The following is a 20,789-nucleotide window of genomic DNA, read 5'->3' as shown; positions in this document are numbered from 1 at the left end:
TGATAGGTAATTGGCACCCTCAGTAACAGAAAAATCAGTGTGCACTACTATAGCTTCTGGTTTTGTGCTCATTCAACACTCTCTAAAGATATTTGGACAGAAGATATGGTGCAGACAGCAAGTGTCAGCTGTACGATAATGATTTCGCTTGCAAAACAACTGAATTCCATACAAAGTTGAACCGCAACCACTTTCTGATCTGTATTTTCAGGTAAGTAAACTACTACAGTTTAATGTATCTCCCAGTCAGAGTCTGAGAGTCTTATATGTAGGGGAAAAGGAGAGAAGGCAGGAACTCAGCTAAACCTGATTAAATTGTGCAGCGAAACTGTGTCTTGAGAAGCACGACTCTTTCTGCAGTGGACCACCCCAAATATTAAATCTGAGCCTGGATATTTAGCAATCATTTCCCCCACATTTCTAGGTTGCTTGCACTGCCACTTGAAGGCCATGAACCAGTAAATACCTGTCTGGCCAGCTATAACCATGGGCTGCACAGCCAGCTGGAAAAGTTTATCTAGTACCAAATGCAAAAACAAGACAAGAGGTTCAAGGCGTGAAGAATTCAAACAAATAATGCTGAGTTTCAATTCATGTTCCAGTGAAGCCTCTGTAATCTTCTGATCCATCAGTCGAATGGGGAACGTCACTTGACTTTCCAGAGAATGGCACAAAGTGAAGAACTTCTCCAGGTGGTTGTCCTGCAAATACAGTGCACTCACAGTTAACAAAGTTGATACAGTTCAGGCTACTGGTAGCTAAGCAAAGCCTTATTGTACCATCTGATGAGTGAAAGAAAAGATTTTCAACCTGGCTTTCAGTGGTGGCTGCTCTTTGTGATCAATTTGTAAAGCAGCTGTCACAGCCTTTTGTTTGCTCTTTTTCATCTGGCTCAGCTGCAGGCTGTGGTTAGACCAACTTAAAGGCAGAAAAGTTAAAGCCCTTACTAAAGTGATTGCTTCATTTATCGAAAAGACTGTTCCTTCTATCAGATAAAACTCTGTCATCATACGTCTATAGTCCCCCTGCAACTCACATCTAAGTTCCAGCTGCATATAATTTATGTGCCCTATGAGTATGCCCTACTTGTATGTATTTAAAAAGCATGCTGCAAAGAGGTGATGGACCTGCATCAGACACAAGGCTCTAGCTGATAGGACTAGCTATCGGGATTAACTAGAATGTCATGATGGATAAGAGACTGAAAAGCAGCAGAAATAAAATAAGGCTGCTCTGCCTCAAACCAGTATTTCAATAAGATGGGCAAAGATCCAATGTCCTGAATGACCAGAATCATTGAGTTCTCATCCAGAACTAAGCTTGTGTTACCACACGACGTGGCTTTCACAAGTGAGCTGCCTAATGCATGCTGGCAGTGTAGAACCTGTCCATGGAGGCAGGGAGGTGCTCTGTCTCTGGAGATGCGGACACAGTATCTGAATCAGCCTTGCAGAATAGAAGACACAGACTGAAGAAACTAGCACTGTGCCCTGCCAATGTCTTTCAAACACAGCTTAAGCTCTCAGTCCTGCTAAGCTGAGAGGACACCAGGATACCCTGTTGTTTGATGTGACTTGCTGCTGAGAGTGCTCATTTGTTCACTTCTATCAATAGATTTCACAGAATCACAGAATTTGCTGAGTTGGAAGGGACCCCTAAGGATTATCAAGTCCAACCTTTAGCCCTGCATCAGACCATTCCCCAAGAATCACACCATATGCCTGAGAGTATCATCCAAACACTTCTCAAACTCTCTCAGGCTTGGTGCTGTGACCACATCTCTGGGGAGCCTGTTCCAGTGCCCAACCACCCTCTGGGTGAAGAACCTCTTCCTGATATCCAATCTATAGCTTCCCTGACACAACTTCAGGCCATTTCCTGGCGTCCTGTCTCTGGTCACTGCAGAGAAGAGATCAGTGCCTGCTCCTCCTCTTCCCCTCATGAGGAAGTTGGAGACTGCAATGAGGTCTCCCCTCAGTCTCCTCTTCTCCAAGCTGAACAGATCAAGTAACCTCAGCCTTCCTCTCAAGGCCCTTCACCATCTCTGTTGTCCTCCTTTGGACATTCTCTAATAGCTCAATATCTTTCTTACATTATGGTGTCCAAAACTGCACACAATATCCAAGGTGAGGCCGCCCCAGTGCAGAGCAGAGCGGGACAATCCCCTCCTTTGACTGGCTGGTGATGCTTTGCCTGATGCCTCCCAGGACAGGGTTGGCCCTCCTGGCTGCCAGGGCACTGCTGACTCAGATTCAACTTGCCATCAACCAGCACTCCCAGGTCCCTTTCCACAGCACTGCTTTCCAGCATCTCATTCCCCAATCGGTATGTATATCCAGGGTTGCCTCATCCCATGTGCAGAATCCAGCACTTTCCCCTGTTTAACTTCATATGGTTGGTGATTGCCCAGTCCTCTAATTTGTCTTAGTCTCTCTGCAGGGCCTCCTTGCCTTCGAGGGAGTCAACAGCTCCTCCCAGTTTTGTGTCATCTCTAAACTTGCTTAGTATCTCTTTCATTTCACCAAAGGATTTCATTCACCAAGGATATCCGGTTATTTCCAAAGCTCTTAAGTTTTTTTTAAACCTGTGTGAGCTTAAACATCTTCATTTCATAAACCTACAAAGTTGACCTAGGATATTTGAATTTTCTGTGAAATGAAACTACAGCTATGTGTTGCTTCTGATGGATTACCTGAGTATGAACAGACGAAACAGCTTGCACTTCAACAATGAAAACACCTTTGTGTCCTTCAACCCACTTAATAGGTGGTGTCTGAGATGGCATCTTCTGTGATGGAAAAGAAATATGGGAGTCATCTTCCTTTTAACGAAACAGAAAGTCTGTTTACATGGGGTTCTATAGTCTATTCACACTATTCACTTCACTTTAGATGTCCAAATTCAGTGCCACACAGAGGTCCACAGCTAGGCATCACCTTGTTCTGATACAGTAGTTAGAGAGAAGTTGATGCATTGATCAGGGAAATTTTAAGAATTTTAGTGGGATGCCTAGCGCAGACTGTGTGAATATACATCTTCTGATAGGATATTTTTAAGGCTAAAATTTCCCAGTTAACGCACTGTCAAAGGCAGTCCATGGTGCTGCGGTGCAGTTTAAACCCTCTGGACAGTTTCCTACTTGCTATGTTTACTCAGAGGGCACAGTTTTCTCCTCCAGTAGCAGTACCTGATTCCCTCTCCCACACAGCCGCAATGAAACCTGAGCAAATCATGCTTATATGGAAGAAATCAAATTATTGACCTGACAGTCTCTAAACAAATGTATCCCTGATTAGACAATTTACGAGAATTTGCTTGAATAACTAACTTTAAAAAAAAATATAACAACATAAAATAATAACACCAGTGACAATAATAACAACAACATTTTTCTCCAGACCTTCCTCCTTTTAAAGGACAAACAGCAGGCATTGCCTACAAGCAGACAGCAATGTTAGTTTGTAAAACACTTACATTAGGAAAATATTATCTTTTAATAATTTTGTTTGTTACCTCAGGGGAGTGAATTGAATAGTGTAATGGCAGCTTATCCAATGCAACAGGAAGACTATAATGTCCAGTTTGAAGACGATCATTTAATAGAATCGGCAGCCACTGAAACAAATGAAGAGAAAACACAGCAATATTCAGCATGATATATGGTAAGAGCTATTTATCTAATTTGTTAGGTACAGTCAACAGAACAACAAATGAGATATTGACCCAAGTTTCACTGCTCTAATGTATTCCACAGTAATTTCTTTGTATTTTAAATTCACTGATAGCTACTGCGCAAAAATGTTAAAGGCTGCTTTACAAACCATCTCTTTTGAAGAAAACAAACACAGAGCTTCTCATGTGTGACACATATTTTTCTAATAAATCCTACCAGAAGGATTTAGCAGAGTTCATGTTTTTATATAAAAAGTTGTGTATCTTGAATACACTGATCCTTGGTTTTGAAGCAAAGCAACATATTTGAAGTTTTGCTTATCATGAATTGAACATCTTCAGTGTGGTCACTATGAGGATTAAAGCCAGATTGACTTATCATTCATATTCATATGACCCTGCATTCATATTTGGATGCATTTAATTTTTGTCTTAGTCAAGCCTGAAAGAAGCTGTGCATTTGAATATCACAGGGAAGAAACATTTTGTATTTAGGTTAACAGAAACTTGAAAATTAAGTCCTCGCCTATGTCAAGCCTTGCTCCTGAGCTACAACCTAATTTATTTCTTAACAATTCCACTGACACTGGTGGGACTATAACTGTCCATAAAATAAAGCCAATTTGAAAGGATTTTCAGTACTGGGATTAAAAAAACCCAAAAGCCAACAACAACCAAACAAAATCCACAAAAACAAAAACCACCCAAACTTCATTGTGGGAACACATGGAAAGTGCTTCTCTGGCCCTACAGCTCAATTGCTGACCACAGCTCTAGGACACTTTCAAATCTGAAGTATTATCATCTTCTATGCTTTCCTTTTATATTCTCTCCAGTTAGAAATATTGATTGATAAAGAAAAAGGTCAAAGAGACTATGCTATAATATGTACTTCTAAACCTAAAACATGCTAGTCTCAACATGAAGATAAAGAATGCAAAGGAATTACATTTTAGTTTTTAGATTCTTCCTGGGTTTTTAATTTTTATGTGGATAAAAGACAATTTAGAACAGAAATTATGCACCGTATAAAACCTCATTAGAGTATTCTGTTAGCTATTGCCTCATGTATGAACATAACAGTAATAAATGTAATTGCATATGTTTTAAGGTATTTTTTTTTGCAGTAAATGGAATCTAACAGAATTAGATTATATGCTATAAAGCATTGCTGTCGCAAATGTTTCGGTACATGCTTCAGTTGATTCAGGTGAATTCATTAAGTTCTAAGCATTTAACATTGTAAAATTACGGGATGAGGATATTATCTAGCTCAGGTTGCATCTAGTTTCTATGAATTCACATTAAGACCTTCCATTTGCTTTGATGTATTGCCATAACCAGAAAGAGAATAAATGACAAAATTCCTCACAAGCAAAGAGTCTGTTTGCATGGGATGTAGATATGCACACACACATACACACACTTACGCATCACATGGAACTTACTGAGTACCCTAGGAGGGTTTCCACAGATGCTCCTTGCTTTGGTTGGCAGCTGATGTGATAAAATGTGAACAATAGATGGTGTTTCTCTGTGAGTTTTGCTGGCAGCTTAATTTTCACTTCTTCGTAAAAGTCAGGGGACCTGTTTAAAAAAATGCCAAACATGTTTCCTATGTAAGCATGAGACGGAACAAGAGGCAAATTTGCCAGCAGGTGTGAACTATGTACAGCTTTGAATCAGGAAGAGAACAGATAGTATCAGCTGGTCTGTTTTAGTTTCACCCCCTTCTCTATACTTTCAAAAACATGCAATCTTAATTTTGGATTCCAGAATTACTGCTGTGCAAATCCTAAATCCCAAGTTCACATTAATGAGAATGAGAACAACAATGTCCCATCAGCTCTTTTAGATCTGTGAATTCATTGAAGTGAATTATGTTAAAAGTTGTACTGCTTTCTGCTCCTGCTCATTAATCTTCTTATTAAGAATATTCTCAACTACTGAAAAGCTTCAAACAAAAAAAGCCATGGTTGCTTATGCAAATACATGTAGCAAAATCTAATTAGATATGATAAATCGCATAAAATGTAACTGTTTAAAATGGATTAGTAACAGCATTCCTTGATGAACTATGTAGGCTAACAATTATGTAAAGAGATAATGATTAATACTTCTCAAGTCCTAGGAATAGTAACAATACTTACTTATTATGATATGTGATAGCCGTGTATATTTCTTGGACAAATTCTGGACCTGAAGATTTCCCAAAAATTACCTACATTATGAAGAAAAGAAAGTAACAGCAATCAGAACTAAAGCATTTAATCACCATCATCTTCTGTAAATTTTAAGACAGTATCTGAAGACTTAAAATGACTCCTCAATTTTATCTTAGTTCACTAGCACAAATATCTTATTACCAAGCACCTTCCCCACACACCATTCAGGGTAAAACACCAGAAAAATGGAGCAGTTATCTTCAGAGTCATTGACTCCCTCACATCATTCTCCAGTCATGCACTAAAAAGTTAGAAATTGCAGGAAAAAAGTTATGGTAAGCCACTTATACATTGTCACACTGCCTTTAACTAAGTGTTAAAATTTAAAGTATAATTTTTAAAGTTTTGTTTTTCAGCTGTAGTCTGTTTATTTAGGGTGAGACACATGTCATCTTACCTTAGAGGTCTAAAGTTCCTTTACAATCAATGAGGAGAAATAGGCATTTCTGGTGCTAGATTTGCTTCCCTCATTTCAGACTCAGGCCCATGGTAAGGTCCTGGAACCCAGTGACTCTAAAGGGAGCCCTGAGAGATGAGCTTATACAAGAATCTCTGTACAGTGCGTATCCATATGTATTGAGATGAAGCTCACAGTGGAGAGGGAAGCCAGATGAACTGTGTCTGTCCCAAGCATTTGTTAAAAACCTAATCATAGCATGGGCAGAGTCTAAGGAAACTAATAATGCAGTATTGTGTAAAAGGTGTGACACTCAAAAGGCACAGCTCCAGCTCTGGAATAAGTGTGGCTTGGGAAAACACTGATTTCAGTTCCACAGGTCATGTGGAGTAAGGCTGTGAAGCAACATCAGCACACTGATAAAGGCTGGTTGCGTGATAGTCCTTGGTCCAACAAATTGTTGGACCTCAAAGTAATATTTCCACTCATTTTTTCCTTCTTTAACACATAAAATCACAGAAGACTTTTTTCTCAATGTCATTCTCAAATAGTCAACAACACTGTCAGAAAACGTCCCCAAAAATTCAGGCTGAAGAGACATCTGGGTTTAAACACTTAAAACTGAAGATCTCCAGCTTGGTAAATTTGAATGGAGGATGTTACAATAAGAGATGTTGCATAACCTAAATACAGACAGTACTGCCTGCTCTGCTAGTAGTGTATATATATGCCTTCAAACACAGTGTGTTCCAAACATGGAAAACTTTATCTACACTGCATGATTGTGCACCTATTCTTAAAAGATCTCTGAAGCTCTGTGAATTTTACCATTGGAGTTTCCAACAGAATATTGATGCAATATGATGTCAAAAGGTAAGAAGACTTATCTAAGAAAGAGAGGCCTCTGGTTCCACTAGAATGACAAGTTTTTCTTGTTGTGGGTAAGGAGTACAGCCCTGCTTTCTGATGAGAATGGAAAGCTTCACAAGCTCTCTGATGTTAGGTTTCCTAGGGTCCCACGAGAAACTGTGGTGAATGATGATTCCTCTCTTCAGAGGTTCCTCAGGAATACATGTAAACAAAAGTCTGCTAAGAAATGTCAGCACTTATTACCGGCATTGCACAGGAAGGCTCTTCACCACACATAAACTGTATCTTGATGGTAATGTTTCTTGCAGACGCCAGGCGGTTAGCAAAATTCAGCCTCTGAGGGTAAACATACAGGAGATTTCTGAAAGAAAGATAAGGAAGAATAGAATGGGTAAATGGCAAGCATTTCTGTTTGAAAATTAAGTGCACAAACTAGCATCTTGCTGACTTCTCTCCCTGTCCTTCAATTCCACCTACATAGTGAGAGATTTGCCAGAATTTCATTTCAAAAGTTCACAAGGAAAAGCTAACTTCTTGCTGTGACACACAGAACATTCTATGTTTAAGATTTCTCATGCAGTAAGCTATGTCTTTGAGAAGGCAGTCTTCCTCTCTGCCTCTTTTTTTTATTTTTTAACATGTAATTCCCTGTTACAAATGAACTATTGTCTTTGCTTCATGTAATGAAAAGTAGGAACCTCTTGAGAAAGCAGCTCCTTTCTGAGATGTGAACAATAAGATTTTGGAAGGGGGAAGGAATCACTCAGAGGTGATAAAAACAAGGAAAACAACAACCGAAGTTCATACATTTGTAGCTTATAGCAGAAAAAAAGGCATATATTTCTAGATTATACAAATCAAAAAGCAGTATCAATGAACCTGAGCAAATACAAATAAGAAATTTTGAACTGTAATTCTATAAACTTCCTTTTTAAAGTAATGTATATGAATAATGCTTTGAAACACAGCATACTTTGCTGTTTACTAGCTTCTGTACATGAATACATCACTACACTTCAAATTTCTATGAGGAATTTGGCAGCGTAGATAGTCTTCCAAGTTCAAAACCCAACAATTCTAGTAGAAGAGTCAAAATGCTAATAGAAAGATTTTTCTCCAGTAAAGTTTATGGCAAATATGGGATTTCAGGTAAGTCGGGATTACGCATACATTCTGGAATCATGATTATGTCTATTTAGTGTCTTGTTTTCCCAGTCTGGTATAGGGTTTTCACTGTTCATCTGCCAAGTGTTAGGAATAAGACTAGTGTTGGTGGAAGCATGCTCACTTTCAGTGAGAAACAATGAGGACCTCTCATGGGTTTTCATGCTTTCTCTTTGTTTGTGACAGTCAGAAGCTGCACACAGAATCGCTCTGTTCTTATCCCAGACATCTCCTCAGCACCATTGTCAGCTGACAAGGGTGAGCAGCTTTGGAGAATATTGCCCTTAAGTCAGACAGTCCATTTTCCATTTATTGTATCCCAAGACCTGGAAAACTCTTGTTGATTCTCCTTATTGCAATGTGTCACAACAGATACTACACAGTCCAAGCTACTTCTTTTAACCAACATACCTTATATGGTCCATGGCATGCCTTAGCACAAAAAAAATAGCATATAACTTGCCTTTCCCTTCTTTCAGAATGGTACTCCTGCCTGTCACACTAATGCACTTTCTTCCTTACCATCTTAAGTGCAATTTCTGCTTTGTCAAACTCTCTCCAATATGATGTTAAGGAAAGCTAAGTGAAAGAGAGAAATATATCGGTAACCTCCACTGAATTATACTCGGGGGAATGACATATTAAATGAAGGATATTGTCAATATTATATCTGCCAGAGGTGAAGAAATACATGTAGGGGAGGCTGAATAATCCAGGCATTGCTTCATTAATCTGTAGCCTGGGACACGATGTCACAAATCCATATAATGTACCTGAGCACTGGATTTTACCTTTAGACGTGGCTTGAGATTAAAGATATGTAAAAACATAGAGAGCTCTCTGCTGACTACACAACCAAGGAAGCATTATTCCAGTAAGTACTCTACTGAAAAGCTAAAGCTGGTGCCATTTATGCTCAAGCAGTTTTAAAGATTTTGCTTACATGTGTATTAAACACATCAGCACTGAAGAAGAATAGAGATAAATGCTGACTGGATATTCTGAAGAGATGAAAGTGATGGCTGACTTCTAAAGCAGAAAGGTGAGGAGATGATCAAAAGAGGTTCCCTGACACAGGCATGAATTGTAGATCTACTGCTGACGACTGTCTAAGTCCTACTGCCTGCCAGCATCCATAAACTCCAAAGGCGTGAGAGGAAGCAAAGACAAGGAGAATTTCACATGGCAGTTAGCAGGGGCATTGGGGCAGCAAATACTGCTGTCTTTTAAATAACAGGACAGCTAGGATACCCATAAGAATGTAGTGAGCTCCAGGAGGCATTGTATTTCCCTTGAGGTTCTTCACTGAGCAGAAATATTCAAACAACATGACACAGAAATTACTTTTGTTCAGCGTGATTAAATTTCTCCCCTCACTCCCCATACAGAAAGCGCAGAGCTCTACCTCCAGATACAGTCAGATGTGCTTAAAAGGCAAAAGAGCCATTCAGGCGTCAGCATGAGTCTACAAAAGCCATGGCAGAGTACCCAACATCACTGAGAACAGAGTTCCAAAGGCCAGCAGAGTCCTGGGTGAGACACAGATCCAGACAGCTTCTCTGGGTTGGAGACTGACCCAGCAGATGTATGATAGAGAAGAGGCTATTTCGGAATCAGTTACTTGCGGAGAAAGCTAAGGGCCCACCCAGCCTCGTACAGGACACCATGCAGCAATTCTCATTCAAATTTGCTGACCTTCCTACACTTTCATGGGATTTGATCACTTCCTATGGGCAAAGCAATGCAGACCTATCTTCTGCCAAAATAAAATCTATTCAGAGTTTCAAGTTTGTGAATATTCTTGTGAACATTCTGTGAATATTCTCTGAATATTCCTATTTGTAAATATTGCTTGTTCATACGTGTGACATAACAAAATCCTTCCCCTTGCTAGATTACACCTTGTTTGAGGTATCAACAAGCGCATCTCAAACTTCCAATGAATAGTAGGAATGTTCATTGATGACTGTGACAAGAATTCCATACATAGCAAAATACAACATATGTGCAAGTAGTCCCTATTGAAACAAACCAGAATGTTCTGCAGGTGAACAATGATGGATGGGTTAACAGTGACATGTAAAACTTATGGTATTAGAAACAAAAACTGATACATCCATTAGTTACAATTTTCAGTATTCGCTGATTCCTCTACAGTTTTGGTGAGGAATCTTCAGGGAAAAAAAATATTGAAAGTTAAAATGCACATCATAAATAGTTAACTGAATATAGAAACCTGCTCTAGTCAGCACAATGACAGAACTTCAACTTGTCACATTCAAGAGGGTGAGTATGTGTCATATATTCTGTATCTTACCATAGATAATTTGGATAAGCACCTGAATAATTTTTCTCATGCTGCTAAAATTTTGAATCACCTGAAGAGATGACCAATGGGCCTGTAGAAGACTCATAGGGCTACTGTGCTATCTCTGGAGTCCACGGGCAGAGAGGCAGAAAACAGTAGATAATGCTGTGACAGCAGTAACAGGAATGAGAGACCATTATACACCAATAGTCTTTCCTCATCCCAAACTAGTCAAGAATGGGGTAGAATGACTACCACCAAAGCAGAAGGCCTCCAGCTCACATTGCAGACTACAGTAAGTCTGAGCGCAGCACTGAGTGGTCTGCAATTAAATGAAACAAAACAGCAAAGGAAAGGGTTTTTTCCCCCTTCTAAAAATCCCTGAAATGTTAGCCACTTCCCCATTAAAGAGAGGACTTCCTGTGCTGGTTAAGCTGAGTTACTGCTGAAGCGATGTGACAAATCCCTCTTCCTCAGCACCAACATTTCATAGCGGCAGTAAACAGCATAATTTTCATTTATACTTAATGAAAAAATAAAATGACAAACAACCTTTAAATTATATGATTTTTCCTATTAAAAATAGAAGGGTATGAAAGAAATAAATCTTGGAATGTTTTGACATTTTCAGGGAAGTATTTTTATTAAAGAAATATAAGTACACAACAAAAATAAGTGCTCAATTTCACAGAGCACAAAGACAGTGGGCTGGCTGATCTCTCTGGCATAAATCAGAAATAGCATAACTTAAAATAATGGCATTACACCAGCAAAAAAAGCTAGCAAGAGCTGAGTTCAAAGACTATAACAGAAGACTCCACTTCTCCTATCACAAAGGAAAAAGCTATTATTAGAAAAAAAGGAGACTTTTTTCCTCTGAAATACCTTACTTTGGCAAAAAAAAAACCAACAAAGAAGTAAACACAACCTTTTCATTTTTTCTAAAGATTCAGGAGAAAAACTGAAGATAGGTGTTTCACTAGTATTTGTCTGGACATTTGCATAGGTATAGTTATGCCAGTTTGTATTTTTATAGGTTTTCATTTATTTGGTATTCAAGTACATTTCTATATTCATGGTAATGTTGATAGAAAACAGGTAATTATTTTATTCATTTTTCATTCTTTTTAATGTCTGCATGCATAGCAATGGTTTGCAGAACTTACAATCAAAAAATTAGGAAACATTAAATCAGCTGTATCACACTACGAGGCCATGAGAATCAGTTATGACTAAATTGCTTAAATAAGACAGGATGATTCTACTTTTCAGATTAGAGGAAAGGGAATAAAATAAGAAAAACACTTCATATGTGGCTCTATTCAAATTCAGAGTTACTTTGCGTAGTTTAATCTCAGACTCCAAGAGAGAAAGAGAGAAAAAGACAAAGAGAGAAAAAGAGAAAGAGAAAAATTTTCAAAGGACAACACAATTAGATTAATAAATACATTATAGAATATCCTGCAGGTATTTTATCTTGAAATAGCTAATACGATTAAGTTGTCAGCCTAATGCATAGTCTTTCTTTTATATATATATATTTAGTTTCTATTTCTGAAAAAAAATCTAAGTCACAATTATTTTTTAAAATAGATCTTTAAAAATGTAAAAAATATACATTCTTTCTTACCTATAAATGGTATGGGGAACATACACTTCTCTAACCGGGAATTCCAAAATCTCTTTGTGGGGACGATTACGGTTTTCTGGAAATGGCTTCACTGGCAGAAGTTCTGGTGTCAGACAATAACTAAGGTTTTCTGGAGCTGGGGAAATCTCCAGTTTAAGTGTTCCTTTAAAATTAAACCACAAAATCTCAGTAAAAATATAAAAAATAATCAATGTATAATAAAGGAAAGATGAAAACAATATATGAGGTTACATAGCAACAGTGCAGGAATAAGAAGTGGATCTTGGGCTGCATGAGAAGGAAAGCATAAGTGTAGAAAGACTACAGAGGAAGTAGCCTATACACATCCCTTTACATCAGGACAAAATATGGCTTTTTATGCCTACCCTGTACTATTTCAAGTAAATAGAAAAAAGGAAGGAATACTGTATGCTGGGTTGACATTCTAGTATCTTTCACACACAAATAATACAACATTTGTCTGGGAGACAAATAAAGATAAAAGGGTTGCTGTCTAATACAGTTCTCTCTCACTCTAATCATTCCCCTCAGATTCTGCTCTGATTAATCTCTGCCAAATTAGACACCACCCACCAGGACAGCCAGGCTTGTAGTGGTCAGCAGTTAAACAGTTAATACTGATAACATTTACCCAAGTATCAACAGACTGTCTGTTTAAATTCTGTGCTGTGATAACTGAAAACCGTTTGTGGAGCTCAGACTTGCCATTTCTGGCAATCAGTTAGAAAGGAAAAGCAGCTCTGCCCTCAGTTCATATTTTTTAAGGTTCCTCTGTGACCCAGAAGTGCCTGAGCTGTAATTTATATAAAACGAAAAATTAAGCTCGTCAGGGGTTTGACAGCAGCCAAACACTGTCTCTGCCTCTCTCCTTTGCTAACTAACACTGACTCAAATACCAAACTGAGATGAACAGTGTATATATTTTAATCTCTCTCTACAAAATAGGAGCCATTTCAAAGTATTGAAGGGAAATGACAAGGATCTTAGAAATTTGCTTTAAAGTACTGTCTTCAAACAGTTTGAACAATAAGAAAAGACATCCAGTAGATACACTGTAAATTAGCAAGGAAAGCAAATAATTTAGAATATCAAGCTAAATATAACTCTGCATACTAATTCACGCAGGAAAAAAAAAATTCAAAATCATCTGTGTTCAGGTTGACACTGGGAACCCAGGAAGTTCCTAAATGGTACCCATTATAGGCTTTAAACCCAAGTTAATTATATTTTGGGGTTGGAATTTACAGAACAATTTAGGGGAGAAAAATACACATAACCCTTTCCATCCACAATTAACTACATACCTGGTAAAGTCTTAATTCGTCTTTGCAAGGAAGATGATCTTTTGAAATCAGCTAAAAATTTGAACAGATCTTCATCACTGAGCCTGTCTCCCTCCTACCAGGAGAAAGACAAAAATCAGTACATTTATAACAATACTCCATAACACTGAGAAAAGGTTTGTAAGTGAACCGTGTTCCTGAGGCATGCAAAGCAAGTGCATTACTGTGTACTAGACATTAGTTATCCTCTGTCTCCACACAAATACAATTGGTAATTTTTCCCAACACAATTCACATTACATAGATGAAAAATTTCTAAGAAAAACAGAAAGAGAATCCAGTACCTGTTTAAAGAAGGTGCCAAGGGTAAGAGAGATTGTTTTGAAATTGGATGCTGGATAGCTGTCCTCTGAGCTGAGACTTCTCTCAGAAGGCCTTCTTGCCTGCAGCAGTGTTGCCCTCTTGTCACTAGTGGATCCCTTCCCTTCAAATGGAAATTAAATGAAACATCATCTTGCTTTTCGCTTTTGCTGCAGTACAAAGATTACAAGAATACCTAGAAAACCACAACTTCCCAGCAACATCAGAGGATAGAGTACCTAAAACATTGAACTTTTATTTCAGACTATGTGAAATAGTGGAATGTCAGGACACACCTAGAGAAGTGACATTATTTCTGCTGCAGAGCACAAGTTTACTCAAATTTTTAATTCATGGGTTATGAAGCACATTAGTCAACGGTGTCGAACAATGGTCCTGAATACCCTAGAAACTAAGATGATAGGTATTTTGATTGCCCAGTATAGCTAATGAACTCCATGTGGTAAAGGGAGTTTTACTACTACAAAGCCAGTGTTCAATGAAAATCAGGTCTAAACCAATAAAGAATATTTAGCAGACATAAAAATTAATATGCAGAGATGAAACAGTGAGGACATTGACTTGTAAGTGGTTGTAGCACTGACAAGGAAGATTGAGAAGATGTGACTTTGTTATTCACTCTTGATGCTAGAGTGAATGACATTGTTTCCTATATTCAGTCCTACTGAAGAGTAATTTTGCATTACTTAGAAAAGTTGGACAATTACCGTTTAAACCTTCAGTGTCAGGTATTTCTCGTTCAAGTGTTGAAAGGTTGAAGAAATTAGTTAGGCTTATGGGAATCCAGGCGAATGGCATTCTGTATTTCCCCAAACGCTGACAAAAGGATTCAGCTTGTGCTTTCAGTTTTTCAATCTTTTCTTTTGTCTAAGACAAATAAAATAATGACTGTTAAAAAAAGCGCCATCAGTTATTGTAATGTTACCATAGATAAAAATGTAAATTACGTATTTACAGTTTAGTAAATAATTTGCAGCTATCTCTCATGTTTTCTTGATACATCACTGTCAGAATTGTAGCTGTTTTGATTTGTACATTCAATTAGATTTCTTTTCAATGAGTTCATTTGCATCTGATCTTTTTGGAGTGACCCACAAGTCCAGTATGAACAATCACCATGAAACGTTAGCAGGTTCTGTGTCTTTCATCAGATATTGAAAAAATATTCTATTGCTATTGAAAGCAATATTCTAAAGGTGAGACGTATGGAAGTCCAACAAACAGTTTCAGCCTGTTCCATGGAGGTAAGTGACCATGAATTCCTTGAATAGAGCTCATGTTATCTATGAATGACAGTACTGAACTAGCCACTACACACCACAACAGATTGTCTGCCCATCCAAACCAGTAACATGTCTCTGAGGTACAAATATTTCTGTGAATTCTACGTTCTAGTCATCTCTTTTGCTCACCCCTACCTGCTTCATAACTCAAGACTTTGTCAGCATTAATTTCCAAAGGGGTCAGTAATGAAAATGCACCTTCCCTTCTCCTGACTTCTGTTGGTCACAGACACCAAACCATGGATGCACTAACTGGCTTCCCCTCCAGTGTTTCTGATATTCTGTCCTATTCCAAAGGGTCTGATCTTTATCTGTTTTGTTTTTTTTTTTTTCACCTTGATCATGCATTTTTTCATCCAAACATTCTTTATGGTTATTTACTTACCTTGCCAGCCTCACTTTCTTTAAGAACCATATAGGGTTCTGCACAGTCTCCAATTTCTCCTTGCTGAAGCACTTTTTCTATCTACAAAAACCAGGAAAATAAGACACTCACAAATAAAAAATATCACCCAAATAGTAACATACTGTTTCTCTAGCAGTATGAAAGAGCCTGCCTAAATGTACAACACAAAATGTTTATGGAGTGACTGATACTAGACCTCTTAGTCTTCCATCCATTGGAGGGCAGAAAACATATATGTGACAACATATATGTGACAACACAAAACATATATGTGACAACACTGAATCAATCAGTTACTACTGCATTTTCACTGAAATCAGGAAAATTAACACATTCCAAATTAAGTGGTTCAGGTTAAATCAGTTTCAGAATTAAACACACAAAATTATGCAAAGAGAAATAAATCAGAGCCAAAAAACTTCCACAGAATGTAAATAAAATTTTTAAAAGTGCCTTATTTCACTATACTTTTAATTTCCTTTTGGCAAAGATAGGAAATTCTAAGTATTTTGTATAACTAGAAGACAGGGTATCGATATAACTTCTAAGCTTTAAAGTAAGATATACCAAATGGACACCACCACAGATACTATTAAAAACTACTAGAATTCATCTCATCTAGAGGAAACCCGTGTTTGTCGGCTTCATGAACTCAGACAACAGGTGCAGCTGAAAACTGGAAGAAGGGTGTTGAAGCAGCGCTGTAACATACCTTTATTACCAGATATATATCTGATGAAGGATATGTGACAGAAAATACTGCCGATCTTGCCTGAGTAGACAAGTCAATGGAGGGTGTATGAGAACGCAAGAATCCTCTTAATGAGTCAGAGTTGAGGTCACAATGAAAATTTTCTGAGATCTTGAAAAGAAAAAGGATTAAAATACATTGCAGAGAAAAAATGCTTCAAATTTTATTGTAAAACAAGTCAAAAGCAGTACAAAAGCAGAACTACAAAACAAACAACTGCAAGCATGTGACCTTGACTAAATAAAAGGAATCGTGGATCAGACTACATGTGTGAAACAGTTGCAGATTTTTTTGTAAGGTTTCCTAAATTACTACTCCAGAGATAAAAACCCAAGCCAACTCCACAAGAATATTGTATGCACACTTACCTTTTTTCTTTCCTTTATGTCATAGAGAGCTATGCATGCAAATAAAGGTTCGATCTCTATATCAAACCTGTTAGGGACAGACACACAAGACACTGATTGATACTGCACTCCTGCGGCTATGTATAACAAAAAAAAATAAAAGGGCTTTATTTTGACTGGCACTTTTGTTAGAAAATAAGGAGAAATACTTAGTTCCAGACCTCAGTTCTCTCCAAGTGTGGAGGATTTTTTTATTAGTGCATTATATTATAAGATTTCAAGAGGAAAAGAATGGAAGTAAACTGCATTCTACGTATTTTCTAAATTTGACAGAAACTGATCTCAGATATCAATTAAAATTATTGTATCTTTCTTGCTTTTTTTTTTTCTGTGTATGAAGTTGTGCTGGTTTTGGCTGGGGTAGAATTAATTTTCTTCACAGTGCCTGATGTGGGGCTGTGTTTTGGATTTGTGCTGAATACAGAGTTGATAATATAGGGATGTTATATATATTATATATATGTATATATATAATATATAATAACAAAACCAAAAAGTTTTTGTTATTGTTGAGCAGTGCTTGCACAGAGCCAAGGTTTTTTCAGCTTTTCATACTGCCATGATGGTGAGGAGACTAGGGTGCATGGGAGGCTGGGAGGAGACGCAGCCTGGACGGATGACCCCAACTGATGAAAAGGATATTCCACACCATATTCCAGGTATGACATCATGCTCAGTATAAAAAGTGGGGAGAAGAAGGAGGAAAGGAGGGGATGTTTGGAGTGATGGTGTTTGTCTTCCCACATAACTGTTACATGTGATGGGTCCCTGCTCTCCTGGATATGCCTGCCCACACAGGAAGTAGTGCGTTAATTCCTTTCTTTTTGCTCTGCTTGCATATGCAGCTTTTGCTTTTCCCATTAAGCTGTCTGTGTCTTAACCGATGAGTTTTCTAGCTTTTTGATTCTCTCCCCAGTATCACTGGTGGGGGAGTGAGTGAGTGGCCACGTAGGGCTTGGTTGCCAGCAGGGGTGAAACCATGACAAAAGTCCAGTAGCGCGTAGGAACCAATCTGGTTTGTGTGAAATATATAATTTGGGTTCACTCCGAACTCCTTTTCACCCTAACAAGTTAAAGAGTTCTGTAAAGAGGAACAGAAATAGTCCTCTGCTACCCTAAGGAAGAACACGTGAGCGTGTGAATTGCTGTACAGGACACCTTCAGTGGTATCGCAGTCGGAAGAGAATTTCTGACAAATGGTGACTGAAGCTTGTGAAGGATACTTACTTCAGAGTCTGCAGCTTCACCAAAATCCTGTTGCCCAGATGTTCCTTCGGGCAATCCGGCACTGGTCGTATTTCCACTGCATCTTCCTATAATTACACAGTAATTATTGTAATACTCAATCAAAACAACTGTAAATTTACATACTTGGATAAAACCTTTATGTAATGATAGCTGGGCTGCTGCTACAGACTAGCACCTTCCCCCACTCAGTGGGCATTTAATCTCTCCAGAGATGAAAAATAATTGATTTACTATTTCTAAATATTTACATTCCTGACCCCTATCTGGCATTTACACCAAATATTTACATTTCTGGACCCCCAGTGAGAGTTACAGGGAAGGGTAACACCCTCACATAGCCCTATCACCAGCATGTGGCTTGACTCACACTGAGAGGGGTACAACAGGGCCTCAGGCAACAGTGCGAGTCCAAGTTCAAACCCCCCACGAAAACTGAAGACAGCTGACAGGAGCTCATGATGACATGCCTTCACCCTGTTATTATCCAAGGGAGACACCTATCCAGGCCATAAACCCTGTGTTTGAACTGTGGTGCAGCTTTAACCTGACTAATGCCAGGACAGTCAGCTGGGGAAAACCAATAGGACAGCCAGCCTCCCAGCTCACCTCATCCACAGAGGGGTAGAGGGCGAGGAGCTCAGGGTGCCTGTTGGTGCGCCGTGCCTCCTCATTCTGCCTCTCAAACTCCTCAGCGCTGACGTGCCGCAGCAGATTCTCCAAGCGGGGGTCTGGCTGCAGGCTGCGGAGCTCGAAGTAAGAGGAGGCAAGGGTCGTCCTGGAGGCCTCCTCAGGGAGAGCATGGACGTGTTGGGGTCCCACCTGTTGGAAAGCAGCAAAATGGCAAGCTGTGGCTTGAGCACCAGGGTGCCAGGGAACGACTCTTGGTGGTCTGGCAGAGGGGATCTTAACGCCGCCTCTGCCATGAAGCCTAATGGCGAGCATGGTGCTCCGCTTGATGCCATTACAGAGATCCTGGGATGATTCTTTTGAGGGAAGCTGCAGTATTTGGTTACTTCTCCCAAAGTTAAGAAAATGTACCTGGAAACTTGCATCGCCAGAATCCAGTGTTTCTGATTCAAAGGTTTGTTTTTGAAGCGTCTTGTGAAAATCTTTTCGGGATCCCCTATTTTTCAGGCTACATGTATCTGAATTCCCTTGGTTCCTTTCTCGGACAAGCCCAAGAAAGTCAGGATAGCATGAGGAGGAGTTAAGGGAAAATAAAACAGAAAAGACAAATAAAAAAATATTAAAGAACTGTAAACATTGTTCTGCAAAAGAGCAGCACGGCACAGCTTTTATGCAAAAATGTGACATTTTACAACTTTAATTTCTTTTAACACACCACTGCAACTCTATCATGTATATTAAGAACAGTCTTAAAAGGAAGAAGATTCATTCAGATCACTTTTGCAAAGACCATGAGCCTGAGACAGCACCAAAACCAGACCTAGGTACAAATTCAGCCCTGATCTCCTCATTAGACACAGTGATTACTTCAGTGACCTTAAGAACGTGGATTTGGATCACTTATCTTTTAGCTGGATCTGCTTCTGCAATTATACATCCAAAAGCTTAGTGCTCTTATCCTGGACCTACCTAGCATCCCAAGTTAAACACAGGCAACAATCTACACCTTTCAAACAATGCCCATTTTTGAAGAGGGCTATTGCTATGGCACAATGTAATGCTCTCTGCGGGCAACTTTGCAAAGTTTTGCAGCAAGGTACCAATTTCAAGTTCCATTTTTGAGGCAGATGGAAAATCCTGAAAAAAAAGATACCAGATGCACCCAGAGCTCTGCTTCTTTCACTTTAGTATACAATTTGCTAAATCCTTTGATAGCCTTTTTGCAATCAGCCACCTTAGTTACATGATCCTGCTTTGTTCATCTGCCTTTCCATAACACTCCCAAGGCGACGGCTAAACATTTGAGTACTTTCATAAAGAAGCCACAATAAGCAATTTTTTATTACATTTTGGGAGTAACTGAATTATATGCTCTGATGTGTTTTAGTTTTAATTGTTTGCATTTTAATAATTTACCAGTTCACTGCAATGAAAACTGAAGTCATAAAAGAGACAATCCCAGCTCTCCTTGGATGTGACCTTGTTTTGGAGCCACCATAATACTCCAGAATGGAAGACAGGAATTCTGCATGACTTTAAGATATTTAAGCATCCAAAAGAGGTTGCGTAGATAATTTTCTCGCTACCTCCAGTGGCAAACGATTAATCAAGAAATTTATGTACCTGAGTTCACACTTTGCCTCTGGTTTACAAGCTACAATAGAGATGCCTTTCCCCTAAAGTACTCCTGGAAAATTTATTTATATTGTTTATTTATTTTGAAAAGCATGGTAGCAATTAGAACTCACCAAGTGGCAAACCATGCTTTTACCACACATGTCAATTTAATGGCCACACATTGAATTAAGTAAATGGAATGAGGAAAAGGAACAAAGGACAACTGAAAGGAGAAACAGACAGGCACAGGAACAAGCCTCCCATGCAGCCTCTGGCAAAAACACATGGACTCCACCTGTGTCCAGCTTCTCTGCCACATACCTCTGCTCTCAGGCACAAGGACCACCTCTGCTCACGCCTCTCACCGAAGACTCCTCAGTCTCCTGTTCTGAACCTTCACATTCACGAATGCATGAAAGTCACTTACGCACTCCTCTCATCCATAGCTCCACCAATCAGCAACCTATCCTATGAACCTGCTTCCTATGTAGGCAACTCC

General features: G+C 38.8%; 1 protein-coding gene across 5 annotated transcripts in view; it reads right to left on the bottom strand.

The window, feature by feature from the left end:
- The window catches only part of DOCK8 (dedicator of cytokinesis 8), an 87,852-nt gene that overhangs the window by 39,374 nt on the left and 27,689 nt on the right, over positions 1 to 20,789 (bottom strand). For all 5 annotated transcript variants that reach the window (XM_032676164.1, XM_032676166.1, XM_032676165.1 and 2 more), the window contains 16 exons: positions 19,085 to 19,208; positions 18,653 to 18,865; positions 18,026 to 18,111; positions 16,760 to 16,826; positions 16,353 to 16,502; positions 15,620 to 15,700; positions 14,659 to 14,818; positions 13,915 to 14,054; positions 13,592 to 13,685; positions 12,267 to 12,429; positions 7,408 to 7,525; positions 5,823 to 5,893; positions 5,121 to 5,259; positions 3,514 to 3,615; positions 2,693 to 2,788; positions 467 to 701 (listed from right to left, as the gene is read on the bottom strand). In XM_032676164.1, the coding sequence (XP_032532055.1) occupies positions 467 to 701; positions 2,693 to 2,788; positions 3,514 to 3,615; positions 5,121 to 5,259; positions 5,823 to 5,893; positions 7,408 to 7,525; positions 12,267 to 12,429; positions 13,592 to 13,685; positions 13,915 to 14,054; positions 14,659 to 14,818; positions 15,620 to 15,700; positions 16,353 to 16,502; positions 16,760 to 16,826; positions 18,026 to 18,111; positions 18,653 to 18,865; positions 19,085 to 19,208 (2,039 nt within the window). The remainder of the gene's footprint in view (positions 1 to 466; positions 702 to 2,692; positions 2,789 to 3,513; positions 3,616 to 5,120; positions 5,260 to 5,822; positions 5,894 to 7,407; positions 7,526 to 12,266; positions 12,430 to 13,591; positions 13,686 to 13,914; positions 14,055 to 14,658; positions 14,819 to 15,619; positions 15,701 to 16,352; positions 16,503 to 16,759; positions 16,827 to 18,025; positions 18,112 to 18,652; positions 18,866 to 19,084; positions 19,209 to 20,789) is intronic.

This window comes from Chiroxiphia lanceolata, chromosome Z (assembly GCF_009829145.1).
Source record: "Chiroxiphia lanceolata isolate bChiLan1 chromosome Z, bChiLan1.pri, whole genome shotgun sequence".
Lineage (NCBI taxonomy): Eukaryota > Metazoa > Chordata > Aves > Passeriformes > Pipridae > Chiroxiphia > Chiroxiphia lanceolata.
This window is presented reverse-complemented; position numbering and strand designations above follow the sequence as displayed.